This window comes from Salvelinus fontinalis, chromosome 3, assembly GCF_029448725.1.
Source record: "Salvelinus fontinalis isolate EN_2023a chromosome 3, ASM2944872v1, whole genome shotgun sequence".
NCBI lineage: Eukaryota > Metazoa > Chordata > Actinopteri > Salmoniformes > Salmonidae > Salvelinus > Salvelinus fontinalis.
Genome location: NC_074667.1, coordinates 73527670 through 73542851, shown reverse-complemented (window position 1 = coordinate 73542851; position 15182 = coordinate 73527670). Strand labels below are relative to the sequence as shown.

Here is a 15182-nt window from a genome sequence, read left to right as displayed (position 1 = left end):
CGTTCAATGTTGTAGGACTGTAAAGGGGGGGAAAGTGAATGTTACAATGACACAAACGCATTGTGTTTCTCACTGAGATATTGACCGTGGCCTTCGCCAAACCTAAATTCTGGCAGAACAGTAGTGTTCCTTTTGGCAACGACCACGGTTTCTTGATATGGGAAAATGTATCTTGCGTGCAGTGGCTCTGTTGGGATTAATTTGTCGATCTAGGCTAAAAAAAGAAACCTTGTTGGATTATAAGATATCAAGACCAGTAAACCCCTGGTATGTTTACTTTTTTTTTTCTTAGCTCCCTTTTGTTCACAGTATTGCATGGGATTTACGTTTTAGACACGGTAAAGTTTACAATTAACAATACTTGAGGTAATTGTAATGACTATTGTGTGTGCTTTTTGAGGTAGTCTCAACTACGTGTTTATTTGGACAGTGAAGCTAAACCTTATAATTTGGCTCTATACTCCAGCATTTTGGACATGAGATCAAATGTTTGAGGTGACAGAACAGAATGTCACGTTATATTTGAGGGTATTTTCATACCTCCGTTTAAGCATTTGGAAATGAAAGCACTTTACGTGTATATGGGGGCGGCAGGTAGCCTAGTGGTTAGAGCGTTGGACTAGTAACCGGAAGGTTGCAAGATCAATTCCCAGAGCTGACGAGATAAAAATCTGTCATTATGCCCCTGAACAAGGCAGTTAACCCACTGTTCCTAGGCCGTCATTGAAAATAAGAATTTGTTCTTAATTGACATGTCTAGTTAAAAAAAGGTTTAAAAAATGTCACCCCATTTGAAGGTGTCAAGTATTTGGATGAATATACACCGAACAAAAATATAAATGCAAGATGTTTCATTAGCTGAAATAAAGAATCCCAGACATTTTCCATATGCACAAAAGCTTATTTCTCATTCTGTCCACATATTATTTTACATCTGTTGGTGAGCATTTCTCTTTTGCCAATGGCATCTCAAGAAGCTGATTAAACAGCATGATCATTGCACAGTGCTGGGGACAAAAAAAGGTCCACTTTTAAAATGTGCAGTTTTGTCGCACAAAACAATGCCACAGTGGTCTCAAGTTTTGAGGGAGTGTGCAGTTGGCATGCTGACTGCAGTAATGTCCACCTGAGCTGGTGCCAGAGAATTTAATGTTAATTTCTCTACCATAAACTGCTTCCCAAGTCGTTTTACACACAGACCATTTGGCACCACGCCAGCCCAGAGCCTCCACATCCGGCTTCACCTGCGGGATCGTCTGAGGGGAGGTGGGGGGCACAACAATCTGAAACAACCTAAACAAAGTGAAAATGCATCCAACAAGTTTGTAGAGTCACAAGCTTGATATAGTCGATGCGTACTAAACTTTTGACTAAATTGAATAAACTAAGTTAATTTGTCTAAATACTTATGACAACTTCAAAATGGGGGGAATTCATTAATAATGGTAAAACCGATGTATGAAAATACCCTCAAATAAAAGGTGACATTCTGTGCTGTCGCCTCATAACAAATGCCAAATTCTGGGTTATAGAGCCATATTAATTGTTTTACTTCACTGTCCAAATATGTAAGGAAGTGATTCTGCTTCACCTAGCTAGTAGAATATATTTTGTTTACTCATTTCCTATCGCTACCCCAAAACAAAAGACCAAAACTCCATATTAATGACCAAAAGTATGTGGATACCTGCTCGTCGAACATCTTATTCCAAATTCATGGTCATTAATATGGAGTTGGTCCCTGCTTTGCTGCTATAACAGCCTCCACTCTTCTGGGGAGGCTTTCCACTAGATGTTGGAATATTGCTGTGGGGACTTGCTTCCAATCAGCCACTAGAGCACTAGTGAGGTCGGGCACTGATGTTGGGTGATTAGGCCTGGCATGCAGTCGGCGTTCCAATTCATCCCAAAGGTGTTCGATGGGGTTGATGTCAGGGCTCTGTGCAGACCAGTCAAGTTCTTCCACACCGATCTCATCAAACCATTTCTGTATGGACCTTGCTTTGTGCACGGGGGCATTGTCATGCTGAAACAGGAAAGAGCCTTCCCCAAACTGTTGCCACAAAGTTGGAAGCACAGAATCGTCTAGAATGTCATTTTATGCTGTTGCGTTAAGATTTTCCTTCACTGGAACTAAGGGGCTTAGCCCGAACCATGAAAAACAGCTGTTCTAAGAACTGTTCTTAGGCTTGTGTGCGGCTGCTCGGCCATGGAAACCCATTTCATGAAGCTCCTGACGAACAGTTCTTGTGCTGACGTTGCTTCCAGAGGCAGTTTGGAACTTGGTAGTGAGTGTCGCAACCCGAGAACAGATGATTTGAAGGCAGTGACATTCTGTGAGCTTGTGTGGCCTGTCACTTCGTGGCTGAGCCGTTGTTGCTCCTAGACGTTTCCACTTCACAACAACAGCACTTACAGTTGACCAGGGCAGAAATTTGACGAACTTGTTGGAAAGGTGGCATCCTGTGATTGTGCCATGTTGAAAGTCACTGAACTCTTCAGTAAGGCCATTCTACTGCCAATGTTTGTCTATGGCGATTGCATGGCGGTGTGCTCGATTTTATACACCTGTCAGCAACTGGTGTGGCTGAAATAGCCGAATCCAGTAATTTGAAGGAGTGTCCACATACTTTTGTATATATAGTGTATTTGGACTGAAATGTCACTGATCCGTACTTGACCTGTTTGCTTGTGAAACTACTACTCTAACTCTGCTTGGTGTATTGCATACAGCTCCATGCAGATCAAGTCCCCATCTGACTCCTCCTGTATTCCACCTGTGTTATATTTCGCTGTATTTGGCATCTTTAACAATATCTAAGGGGGACGAGAAATGGTCTACTGCCATTCATGACACAGCAGTGGCATCTTGTGGATAAATTGAGTACAATATTTCATTTAGTACACATTTTCTCTCAGAAGGTGGTTGAAAATGGCATCTTTACAGACAATGCCAATTACAAATATTTTTTTTCTCCAGAATATCTACTCAAAGGTTAAAAAGTAAATACATAAAAATGAATCTGTTGCTGGGGAATTTCGAGTCATGGTGTCCACTAAAAATAGTTTCACCTTGCAACATTGCATAGTCTGGCAGTCCAAACAGTGCCTGGTCAAATATCCCTGTCCAGTGTCCACTCCACACTGTGCTGGTTGGGGGAGGAACTCGACCCCTTTTCCCCTGCTCCTACTTCTCTCCTTGTGCCTGTATCTATCTCCCTGGAAAATGAAATATGCTAATAACAGAGGCAAGTGTTACCCTTTAACTGCATGCATGACACAATAAAAGTGTGAATTGCTTTTTTTCTTAACTAGTTGTTTGCTTTGAAATGTTTAGGTACACTGTACACTATAAGAGCTTTGTGGACGGGATCCCTTTTTTTTGAAGACAAATGACCTCATCGCTCTGTGTAAAGAGATTCATAGTGGACTGATGAGAGCTGTAGTTATTACAATGTATAAATAGACCAGAGTCAAAAGTTCAACCAAATTAAAATGTGTTGCAGATATGAAGCACCCTCTAGTAAGGATGAGAAACGTTCATTCCCAGTCCTCTCTGGGGAGTGACACCGACTCGCAGCCTGTCCTGAAAGAAGAGGAGGAAGAGGAGGAGGTAACACTAGAGGAGGAGAAAGAGACGGAAGAGGAGAAAAAAGGGGACGTATTGACGGACTCAGAGCTGGATCCAGAGTTGCCTGAGGAGTATTCCCATGGCCTGGAGGACCTGAGGTGGAACCTGAGCTCTCTAGAGAAGGCTGTATATCTCAGCCTGCCACCATGGGTCCAGAGAGGTATGCATGACGACACCACCCACACCACATCACCATGTCATGCCACTGCGGTGTTGTTAGTGGGCATTTAGCCACAACTTCAGCTGTCCCTTAACCGTGAAGCCATGCCCAGATGGGTGAGACAATTATAAACGTTGCTCAATAGTAAAACACAAAACATTTATCTCTCACGTTCAAGTTTTGTTTTATGGTTTCTTCACATTTGACAGCCAAGACTGTTAAAATATCATAACGTTATGTTTTATTTGACAGAGATTCACCATTGAGACCAGGGTCTCTTTCGCAAGGGAGCCCTGCACATACAATTCATAGACAAAATCAAATCAAAATCAGATATGACAAAAACAAACTAAAATATTGCTCAATAAACAATCAAGAAAAACAGCCACATTCCTCAGCAAATAGTTCCCCAATCATTATTTAAAATTGCACAAGCAGCATCAGAGCGTATAATTGCAGTGTACTTTAGGATTTACCTAATTTGGGGGAGATCTGAGGAACCTCGAGAGTTAACCAACCCTGTGAGCGGGTTTGGTATGTAATGTTTTTTTATACTATAACAACAAAGTAGGGAAGTTGGAAGCTTGTGTAGTAGGGCTTTGTAAACAAAAAGGGAGTAATTAATTGATCTACGGCACTTTAATGGAAACCAGCCAACCTTTTGATACAGTTGTGGTTGTGCTTGTTTTGTCTACTGTTTCAGCATTGCTGTGCAACCTCATGGCTAAATGTGGTGTAAACAACTCATTCTTCCCAGCCCGTCTGCTGTCCTACCTGCTGCTGCCCTACATACTGCCAGCCTCTATCTTTCTCCATGTCAACTACAGGTGATGCTCAATACTAGCATCTATACAAACAACCATATTGAATTTATCAAAAGAACAAAGAAAACAAGTCACATTACCCCACTGACTATAAAATGTCCATCAATCAAAACATGATAGCATAGTTACTATGACTAACACCATTAAAATAAGTAGAATTATGGAAACTTCCATAGACAATTCATAGACATTTCCGGCGATTTCCAAGGGTAAACTTAGCTGTGAACTGATAGTGTTTACAGTACACATTCTGTACAGTCTACCCCTTGGTTACATACTGTAACTATGGCTCATTCTGTCATGCTTGTGTTCATACCATATTACCATTTGTACATTTGTGTCTGTATGTTTTTCTTTGCTTCAACTTGTGTGTACATGGACTTTACGTCCCCCAGGGTGCTGTGTTGGCTCCGCCAAGTCCCAGGGAAGTGGCTGTGGCCGGGTGTCGAAGTGGCTGTGCCATTCCTTCTAAAGCTCTCTCACCCCAGGAAGAACCTCATGCACAGGTGAGACGTGACTGTCAGATCATATCAGCTGTAAGTCAGCGATCCCAGTTACTGGAAATCATGTGCCACACAAACACCATGGTGTTATTGGCAAGAGCATCCCCATCAGGTTAGAATTGGTTGAGTCACCATTTGTTATTTCAACATACTGTCTGGTTATCGTATGATATCAACGTGGTTGGTAAATCATATTTCAATAGATTTTCTTGTCAGGTTAATCCTGACATCAACAAATTTGACTACAGGGTTTCTAGGTGTGGTTCATTTTAAACTGTGGGCAATTATGTATCAATCAAAATTGAATGTTGATCTGCCATTGCCCGGTGGGTAGCTCCTGTCTGTCAGACATGTTTTTTTTTTTTTCTCTCTTCTACCAAGTACTTTTCCATAACACCTTCTGTCAGGCTAGTGCAGCCAGTGCTCTCTCTTAACCCTGTTTTGTGATGCTTTTAGGTTGTGGCCCTCTGGTCCTGTCAGATTTTGGCCCGTTGGTCCTGCCAGGTTGTGGCCCTGCAGTCCTATCAGGTTGTGGCCCTACAATCATGTCAGGTTGTGGCCCTGCAATCCTGTCAGGTTGTGGCCCTACAATCATGTCAGGTTGTGGCCCTACAATCCTGTCAGGTTGTGGCCCTACAATTCTGTTGGGTTGTGGCCCTGCAATCCTATCAGGTTGTGGCCCTGCAATCTTATCAGGTTGTGGCCCCTACGCTTTCTGGCATCTGCCAAAGAAAAACATACACAGTTTAAGAGTGCAGAGGATCCTCCTCCACAGCAGCGCCGTCGCTCCGTCCTGCGGTTCCAGCTGTCCACCACCAGCACCCATTACACAACCGAGAGCCCCAACACCCCAACCGAGAGCCACCCTGACCCGCTGGGCTTCTCCCTCCTCTTCAACCTGGAACTAGCGATGGACAACCAGCCCAATCAGCCCAACAACCAGTCTCTACTCCATCATAGCGAGAGGCTGCTGCCACTGGAGTATGGCCCCTGCATAAAGAAAGAGGCCCTGGCCTCCCCACACATCTCCTACATGGGGGTGGAGGAAGAGGAGGAGAGGATGTCTCAGGGAGGGGATGAGGTGGAGGAAGGGTTAGCTCTCCTCCCCAGCCTTCCTGTGAAGTGTGCCAATACTGGCTACTAATGTTGGCTGACTTTAGGGTCAGGAGTTTTTCCCTGATCGGGTCACATGGTTAGGAATGTGATTTTCTCAGCAAATGAATAGCAGACCTAAGTCTGCCTGTATCCAATTCACAACTAGTTTGTACTTTGAAGTATAATGTATGTTGAACCAGATTAGTGAAGTCGACTCTCATGTGCCACATGAGGCAGTAAGCACAAAAGCTCTCTTTCTACTACGCCCTTCCATTCTCACTCCAGTATGCACAATGACTGGAAGGAATGATGATTAGGGTAGAGTCCCTCTTAGTCACGTCACATAGTCAAAACAACTCCCTCATGTTCCTTATCAGCTGACTTCCAGGTAAAGTAGTAGGTATTACCTTATCAGCCGACTTCCAGGTAAGGTAGTACTTATATTGTATTAGATTTATGTATTTTATGAAATTGTATATGCAGTGCTTGAAAGACACTGGTCTCAATGGTGACTCCCTGATTAAATAAAGGTAAATATTGTCCACAGGACATGTATTACATCTCAACTAGTTTAATCAAATTACTTTCAGGTATTTGACCACGGGTATTGTTCATCAAGTGAGTGACAGTCCTATGAGTGGGGGGCTACCCGGCAGAGATGAAAATATAATCTTGAACGGAGAACTCCATTCGCCCACTGGCGGTAGGAATTTACAGCCTTGGGCATAAGAAAGGTGGCAAATAGCAAGCACAACATTTTTTCCTATCTGGTTACTATCAGTGTTTGATAGGATCCTAATAAACACCATTATTTTGTTAGCTGAATAGTAATACCTTTGGATTGAGACAATGTTAAGCCTTTTAACCTTGACCAGCTGTTTTGCTGAGGTTGAGTGGAACTTAGTTCATTTAAATAAAAGTAGTTAACACATGAAAAGGCTGTGGCTTTCTGTTTCTTACTCAAAGCTCTGGCAGTTTCAAGAATGCAGCTCTCTCTCGAAGGACAGTTTGGCCATTATCTAACCAAAGTCAAATGCTGATACTGTATCAACCAAGGTACCATCAAATAATGCATTTCAATCAGTAGAAGTAGTGCTTTTTAACAAAAACATAATTTATTCATGTAACAAATAGTGTGAATGCCAGCATACACATCTATATAAATGTCATATTGTTCATCAGCAGTTGTTCAGCCCAAAACAGGTAGACAATGATGAAACTAAAGATTGCACTGCCAATAACAATAATAGTTTAAAAAAGTTAATAGAAGTATGCTGCAATTTTCATGTAATTGCACTAATACGAGTGCACTGTGTAAAGTGCTGGACATTGCATTTCATTATTACATAGCCAGATAAAGTTTTGTAAAGTGCATTCTATCAAATCTGTAAAACATTGATATTGTAGAAATAATATATACCATTTAGCAGACGCTTTTATCCAAAGTGACTTATAGTCATGCGTGTATACATTTCACATATGGGTGGCTCCAGTGGGTGTTACAAGCATCATGCTCTAACAACTGAGCCACACAGGACCACAGTATTAGAGAAAATATATTTCTACCACCTGGAAATATTGCTACATAAATAGTTTGGATCAATAGCTTGGTTTTCTTATTTTCTCACGTGTCATAAGTAGAATCCCCAGAAACAATGCATTACTCTAGGGTCACTGTAGGGGCGTGTTTCTTAGTCCTGGTCCTGGGGATTCAAAGGGGTGCACATTTGAGTTTTTACCCTAGCACTACACACATCATGTCACTAATCAACTCATCATCAAACCTTTGATTAGTGGAATCAGGTGTGTATTGCTAGGGCAAAACCAAAATTGTGTACACCTTTGAGTCCACAGAACCAGGATTAAGATACCCTGCTGTAGGAAAATAACCAGTGTACCTGTACCTTGTAGCAAGTACATGCAGTTACAGTAGGCTACATAGTACTTACTATCACTACTTCAGATAAGTAAATACAGACTGCACCACAAGTGGTAAGAAGTGGATATATTTCACTTACTAACCTGTACACATAGTAGTTATTTAGATTACCTAGTGTAGATTTACTGGTACAAGGACTACCATAAGTGGCTGTCATGTGATGTTCCCTAGGTGACCTGCCTCTGGGTTTTATTTGTGTCCCAAGGAACACTACATGTGCTATTACAGTACTGAGTATGTTTACTTTCCCCTGCAGTAGTTGGTCTCATTTGCATGTGGTGGTGCATCAATGATTAGGACCATCCTAGTTATGCAACGTCTGATCTGGATTAACCTGCAAAGCAAAATAAATGCCATTAGAAACATATGTGATCTTCCTTGATTCACCTGCTAACAGCACTGTGGTTAAAAGTACAAAACAGGTTTTAACTTGCGTGTTGGGGGTGTTTCTGTGTCACAATCCCTTCTGACAATCCCTTCTATTTTAGTTTATACCACATGAGGCTTCTGAGGGGAGAACGGCTCATAATAACGTCTGGAACGGAGCAAATGGAATGGCATCAAACACCTGGAAACCATGTATTTGTTGTATTTGATACCATTCCACTTCAGTCATTACCGCGAGCCCGTTCTCCCCAAATAAGGTGCCACCAGCCTCCTGTGATTTACACATAATTACATGCATTTGAATTAAAAGAGAAAACAGGGCTGACTCTTGCCTCTGGTGTCTGGGTGAAGCGGTCCTCTAAGTAGCGGTTGCCCAGGCCCATGATGTGTCCTGTGGATTGTCTGGAGAGACAGGCCACCCTGGCTGTGAAGTCCAGAGTGAAGGCCAGCTTGACCAGCTCCGGGGCGTTGACGGGCCCGGGCCCAACAGTGTGTGGTGTCTGGCGGCTCTGGCCTGTAGGGGTCTCTGTCTCCACGTACGTATCAGCCAACTGCTGGAAGGTACTGTAGGACAGCTTCTGGAAGAATGCGCTCAGGCTGGGGTTCTCCTTCAGCTATGGAGAGCAGCACATACTTTCATGAGTGACCATAGAATAATACATTATTATCCATGAGGAAATAGCAAATTTAGCCTGAAATCCAGACCAGTTTTGTGGTAATATTCCACTCCTTGTACTCTGTGCCATTTACCAAACCTGTTTGGCATAGGATACTGCGTACAAGGCGTGGAATGTTAGCACAAACAGACTGGTACCCAGGCTATAGCAAGCTATCCTGGATGTGAAAGAAGCATTGAGTGTCAAAGATAGACTTTGTATTAAGTTTCTCACATACATTCTTTTTTTTTGTAGTTTACGAACACAAACCTTGTTATCAATGACGTCTCCTTGCTGCTTCATCAGAACAATTATCCTTTTGATGACGTCCTCTGTAAGAAATGGATAGAAAGGGTCAATAGAAGTCTACACAGTTGTAACAGATGTGTGATGTGCTGTATTACATGGCCGTTACAGTTTTATATATAGATTGCTTAGGATGCTATTGAATGTGCGATTTCTATTATGATTAGATAAGACATCAATACACATGAGAACATTGCTTGATGATAGGCTACTTACCATCTGTAGAAGCTGTGTCTGTCTCTTTCTCCTCAGACACAATCTTCTCCAGCTCTTCTGACACTTTCTCATAGTACGAGTCTGTAAGCACCACACTCACAACCGCTGTAGAGAGTAACAAGTAACAGAGTATTTTTTTCATGCAATAACTCTCTAATAACAGGACTACCAACTAATAACAGGACTACCAACTAACTCTCTAACAACTGGACTACCAACTAATAACAGGACTACCAACTAATAACAGGACTACCAACTAACTCTCTAATAACAGGACTACCAACTAATAACAGGACTACCAACTAACTCTCTAACAACTGGACTACCAACTAATAACAGGACTACCAACTAATAACAGGACTACCAACTAACTCTCTAATAACAGGACTACCAACTAACTCTCTAATAACAGGACTACCAACTAATAACAGGACTACCAACTAACTCTCTAATAACAGGACTACCAACTAATAACAGGACTACCAACTAACTCTCTAATAACAGGACTACCAACTAATAACAGGACTACCAACTAACTCTCTAATAACAGGACTACCAACTAATAACAGGACTACCAACTAACTCTCTAATAACAGGACTACCAACTAATAACAGGACTACCAACTAACTCTCTAATAACAGGACTACCAACTAATAACAGGACTACCAACTAACTCTCTAATAACAGGACTACCAACTGATAACAGGACTACCAACTAACTCTCTAATAACAGGACTACCAACTAACTCTCTAATAACAGGACTACCAACTGATAACAGGACTACCAACTAACTCTCTAATAACAGGACTACCAACTAATAACAGGACTACCAACTAACTCTCTAACAACAGGACTACCAACTAACTCTCTAATAACAGGACTACCAACTAACTCTCTAATAACAGGACTACCAACTAATAACAGGACTACCAACTAACTCTCTAACAACAGGACTACCAACTAACTCTCTAATAACAGGACTACCAACTAACTCTCTAATAACAGGACTACCAACTAATAACACACCTACCAACTAACTCTCTAATAACAGGACTACCAACTGATAACAGGACTACCAACTAACTCTCTAACAACAGGACTACCAACTAACTCTCTAATAACAGGACTACCAACTAACTCTCTAATAACAGGACTACCAACTAATAACAGGACTACCAACTAACTCTCTAATAACAGGACTACCAACTGATAACAGGACTACCAACTAACTCTCTAACAACAGGACTACCAACTAACTCTCTAATAACTGGACTACCAACTAACTCTCTAACAACAGGACTACCAACTAACTCTCTAATAACAGGACTACCAACTAATAACAGGACTACCAACTAACTCTCTAATAACAGGACTACCAACTAATAACAGGACTACCAACTAACTCTCTAATAACAGGACTACCAACTAATAACAGGACTACCAACTAACTCTCTAATAACAGGACTACCAACTAACTCTCTAATAACAGGACTACCAACTAATAACAGGACTACCAACTAACTCTCTAATAACAGGACTACCAACTAATAACAGGACTACCAACTAACTCTCTAATAACAGGACTACCAACTAATAACAGGACTACCAACTAACTCTCTAATAACAGGACTACCAACTGATAACAGGACTACCAACTAACTCTCTAACAACTGGACTACCAACTAATAACAGGACTACCAACTAACTCTCTAACAACTGGACTACCAACTAATAACAGGACTACCAACTAACTCTCTAATAACAGAACTACCAACTAGGGCCCAATTTCCCAAAACACTGTTAAACTAAGATTATCCACAAAATCCTGTTTGAACAAAAGGATCCTAAAAACAACAACAAAAACAGTAGTGTGTGATGTTTGGGTGCCATGCCCGCTCAAACCTACATTCAACTCCAGTTATTTCTGTAGTGTTGGCCCTGTTTCGAGTCGATGATCTCCTCACAGACCCTCTGAGGCTGTCACTCTTAGTTTTTCTCTGAGGTAGTCTCCTCATGGAGCGCCATTGCTTTTTTATGGATTTGTTTCCTTGTGACTGTCCACCAGTCTCTGTACCAGACTCATGCTCATCTTTCTGGTCACTCCCCTTCTTTGAGAAGAAACCCAAAAAACTTTTCCAGAGAGAGGGCCTTTTGGTCTTCTTCTTTCCCTCTTTAGACTTATTCTCCAGTTCAGTAGACACATCAATCTCAGGAATATCAGCAGGCCCTGGGATTTCTACAGGAGCCACATTTGGTATAACAAAGCCCTCGTCGTGTGGTGTGCTGGTGGCATCGCCCTCTTCAAGTTTGCTGGGCTCTAAGGTGACCAAGGAGTCAATAGAATGCCGGTGGACTCTTCTGCGTTTCTCTGACAGTGTCACCCACTTCCGAGGCTTTGTTGGTGACCTCTGGTCCTCACATGTCCCGTCACTTAAACTGATGCTGCGCTTCACATACACTTCCAAGAGGTGACTGGTGTCCTTGCGGCCAAGAGAGAGCAGCTGGGCCTGTTTGGGCATCTTCTTTTCTGTAACCTGCATAATAGGAATCTACAATAGATAATGCAAAATTAGATACATGTTTTTCATTACCGTAAAGACGTATTTCTTTCAACATTATGATATGTCACAATTGCACAATTGTATTGGATATGTTGTTCTGGTTGTTTTGGTTTCACTTGTAAAATAGCCTAAAGTAAAGTTTTCGTTTACATTTTCTGAAATACGGCTAAACCAACGATTAAACACAGCATTGGGTGACCAAAAAATTGCATAACAGTTCTCTCTGGTCGTGGTATTTCACCCAATGCTGATCTTAGTTCTTCCTGAATATTAACAGTAGCCTACCATGACCAATTTCCCATGTGAATACGTCAGTCGACAACATGAAATATAATAGATTATCATACAGTAGGCTACTCACCTTTTCACTAAGTGTCTTGCTGTTCCCTTCCCGATAAATGTGTTGATTTCGACGTGTTGACTAGGTGAGATATCCTTACCTAAATATGACCTCTTCAACAAAAACCCTGTTCAGGACATGTAATGACGCTTTGGTTTACGCCTCCTTCTATACCGACAGCCTATCACCACCCTTCATGCAGAGCGCGTGGCTGAAGTGTAGCAGGTGAGTAGAAGCCTACAGTTCAATGCGTCATATGATTTCTCCTCAACGGTGCTTTAGGGCTTGTTTACGGTTTCGGTGTTGTCCTGCTCGTCCCACAAGGGGAAATTACGGTATTGGTTTTAGTTAACCTGAAACACACACACACACACACACACACACACACACACACACACACACAGTCGATGCTGCTGTTCTAATATATACTATTGATTCTACTACCCACTTTAAATATGTAAATCCATTGTAAATCCAGTCCCTTATTACTAGGCATACTACCTCTTCTGCTACTTCTACTACTTCTTATTTAATTTTTTTTACTTCATCGTTGTTATTATTGATTAAGGATTTATGTTCTGCATTGTTGAGGGAGCTAACGCATAAGCATTTCACTGCACCTTTTATACCTGCTGTAAATTGTGTATGTGACTAATACATTTGATTTGAGTAAGATAACCCTTCCCCATCAACAAAATAACATTCATATGGCCTATATAATAATGCAGGTTTAGTGGCATATGTGACTAGAAACAAAACAGAATCCTCACCCTCTTGTTTTATGATTGATCATACACACTGGGCACAGTCAAATCAACTTTTATTATTGTCAAAGGCAGCAATAAAGGCTGCCATCACCATTTCTGGACCTCTGTAGTCAAACCCGTAGCCTACTGATAAGAACATTTGTTGACTGCAGGGAAAATGTGAGTAACTACTTTGTGGGGGATTTGGACTTTCGGTTCAGCTGATAATATATTACCATAACCTTTAGGTCTGGAGAAACACAAAAATACATGATATATCATTGAGTGTGCTCTTTTTGGGGCAGGTCTTTGTGGTGGCATGATGCTACATGTTCCAACCTGGACTCAGGGTCATTCTGCATATTCCCAAGCAGTGTTGTGGATTTTATTGTGCAACCTTGGAAAGGATGGAGGAGGGGAGGGGGGATGAGAAGGAGAGGAAGTGGAGGAGGAGGAGAGACTTCCAGGCAGATATGACTGAGAGCGGCCCCAACTGGTGTGACCTTTGACCTGGAAAAACTTGCCCTGAACCGAGAGAGACAGAGAACATTCATCGACGCACTATGCTCCTTATAGGAGCCATGGGCTTTAAGTCTATACACCACCCTAAAGTGACCTATATTCTCTGAAATGGAAGTTTGAACAGTTCCTAAAAAGTAGATGGTGTCTGAGCCATTCGCTGACAAGTGTTATGACTACACTGTACGATTCAAGAGAAGTGATCAAGACACAACTAGGCTACAGTATATGGTTATATTGTATGGCCACATAGCCATTAGGCTGCAGTGGCATACACTTCTAGAGTCCATTAAAAGTCTACGCTGCACTCCTCATATTCAAGGCTACATTATTTGAAGTGTAATCTTATTCCATCATAAAGGTGCATCGCATTAATCATGAAATCGACCACAGCTCATGATTGTGACCAGAGATGAATGTGAGGAGCAGAGATAAGAAAAGGGACGCCGTTCACGTTAATGCACTGGTTCTGATTAATTTACTCTTGGGTTCATTTGATCTGAAATTTATTTTTGACTGTTACTATTATGGCTGTGATTTTTCATTTTTAATGACCCGCTGGCTTTGGTCGTGTTCAAAGCCTGTTAATCTATTTGCTCCAGTCAATGTCAGCCACACACACTGTAGTCATATGACCAGCATTTAGATTAAGCTGGCAGAATACTAACTCATACAAAAAAGGATTCTGTTGAATTCTCAGTGCATCATGTAATGCAACGCAATACAGGCTACTCACAAGGCACCATCATAGTCAAAAACCAGCTAGCTATATATCTGGATTTACACTATTGGATGGCACACATAGCCTACATTGCATTTTATAGTAAATCAATAACAACAACCATACAATGCAATACAGTACAACACAATACAAATACAATACTATACAACACAAGACAATACAACACAAGCCAATACTATAAAACACAATACTATACAATACAATACTATACAACACATTACAATACAACACTATACAACACACGGCAATACTATACAATACAAATACAATACTATACATTACAACACAATACAATACAACACAATGCAATACTATACAATACAACACAAGACAATACTATACAATACAAATACAATACTATAGTATGCAAGACAATACTATACAATACAAATACAATACTATATAACACAATACAATACTATACAACACAATACAATTCAACACATTACAATACTGTACAATACAATACAACACAATAGTATAGAAAGACAATACGAATGACCGTTCCCATCAGTGGGTGCTCTGGTCAATGGGTGCGTTCGCCCCCACCCTCCC

The 15182-nt window shown here is 41.3% G+C and overlaps 2 protein-coding genes across 3 annotated transcripts; one reads left to right on the top strand and one right to left on the bottom strand.

Moving 5' to 3' along the window:
• Positions 1 to 56: 56 nt before the first annotated feature.
• On the top strand, positions 57 to 7150 carry LOC129851423 (uncharacterized). Of its 2 annotated transcripts, none has more exons than XM_055917943.1 (4): positions 57 to 3791; positions 4549 to 4618; positions 5011 to 5121; positions 5575 to 7150. In XM_055917943.1, the coding sequence occupies exons 1-4, from the start codon at positions 3509 to 3511 to the stop codon at positions 6260 to 6262; spliced, it is 1152 nt and encodes a 383-aa protein (XP_055773918.1). In that variant the 5' UTR covers positions 57 to 3508; the 3' UTR covers positions 6263 to 7150. The 2 variants fall into 2 exon arrangements, with proteins under 2 accessions (XP_055773918.1, XP_055773917.1); XM_055917942.1 differs by having other exon boundaries at positions 4495 to 4618.
• Positions 7151 to 7303: 153 nt separating this feature from the next.
• LOC129851424 (uncharacterized) lies at positions 7304 to 14722 on the bottom strand. The gene is made up of 6 exons (XM_055917944.1): positions 12642 to 14722; positions 11626 to 12268; positions 9718 to 9822; positions 9466 to 9527; positions 8872 to 9153; positions 7304 to 8486 (listed from the first exon to the last, which is right to left on the bottom strand). The coding sequence occupies exons 2-6, from the start codon at positions 12257 to 12259 to the stop codon at positions 8457 to 8459; spliced, it is 1113 nt and encodes a 370-aa protein (XP_055773919.1). The 5' UTR covers positions 12260 to 12268; positions 12642 to 14722; the 3' UTR covers positions 7304 to 8456.
• Positions 14723 to 15182: the final 460 nt, after the last annotated feature.

Coding starts and splice junctions, on each gene's coding strand:
- LOC129851423 (XM_055917942.1), top strand. CDS start 3,509: ATGAAGCACCCTCTAGTAAGGATGAGAAACGTTCATTCCCAGTCCTCT. Junction 4,619..5,010: donor TTTCTCCATGTCAACTACAG/GTGATGCTCAAT, acceptor TACGTCCCCCAG/GGTGCTGTGTTGGCTCCGCC. Junction 5,122..5,574: donor AGGAAGAACCTCATGCACAG/GTGAGACGTGAC, acceptor TGATGCTTTTAG/GTTGTGGCCCTCTGGTCCTG.
- LOC129851424 (XM_055917944.1), bottom strand. CDS start 12,259: ATGCAGGTTACAGAAAAGAAGATGCCCAAACAGGCCCAGCTGCTCTCT. Junction 9,528..9,717: donor AGACACAGCTTCTACAGATG/GTAAGTAGCCTA, acceptor CATTTCTTACAG/AGGACGTCATCAAAAGGATA. Junction 8,487..8,871: donor GCTTCACCCAGACACCAGAG/GCAAGAGTCAGC, acceptor TTTGCTTTGCAG/GTTAATCCAGATCAGACGTT.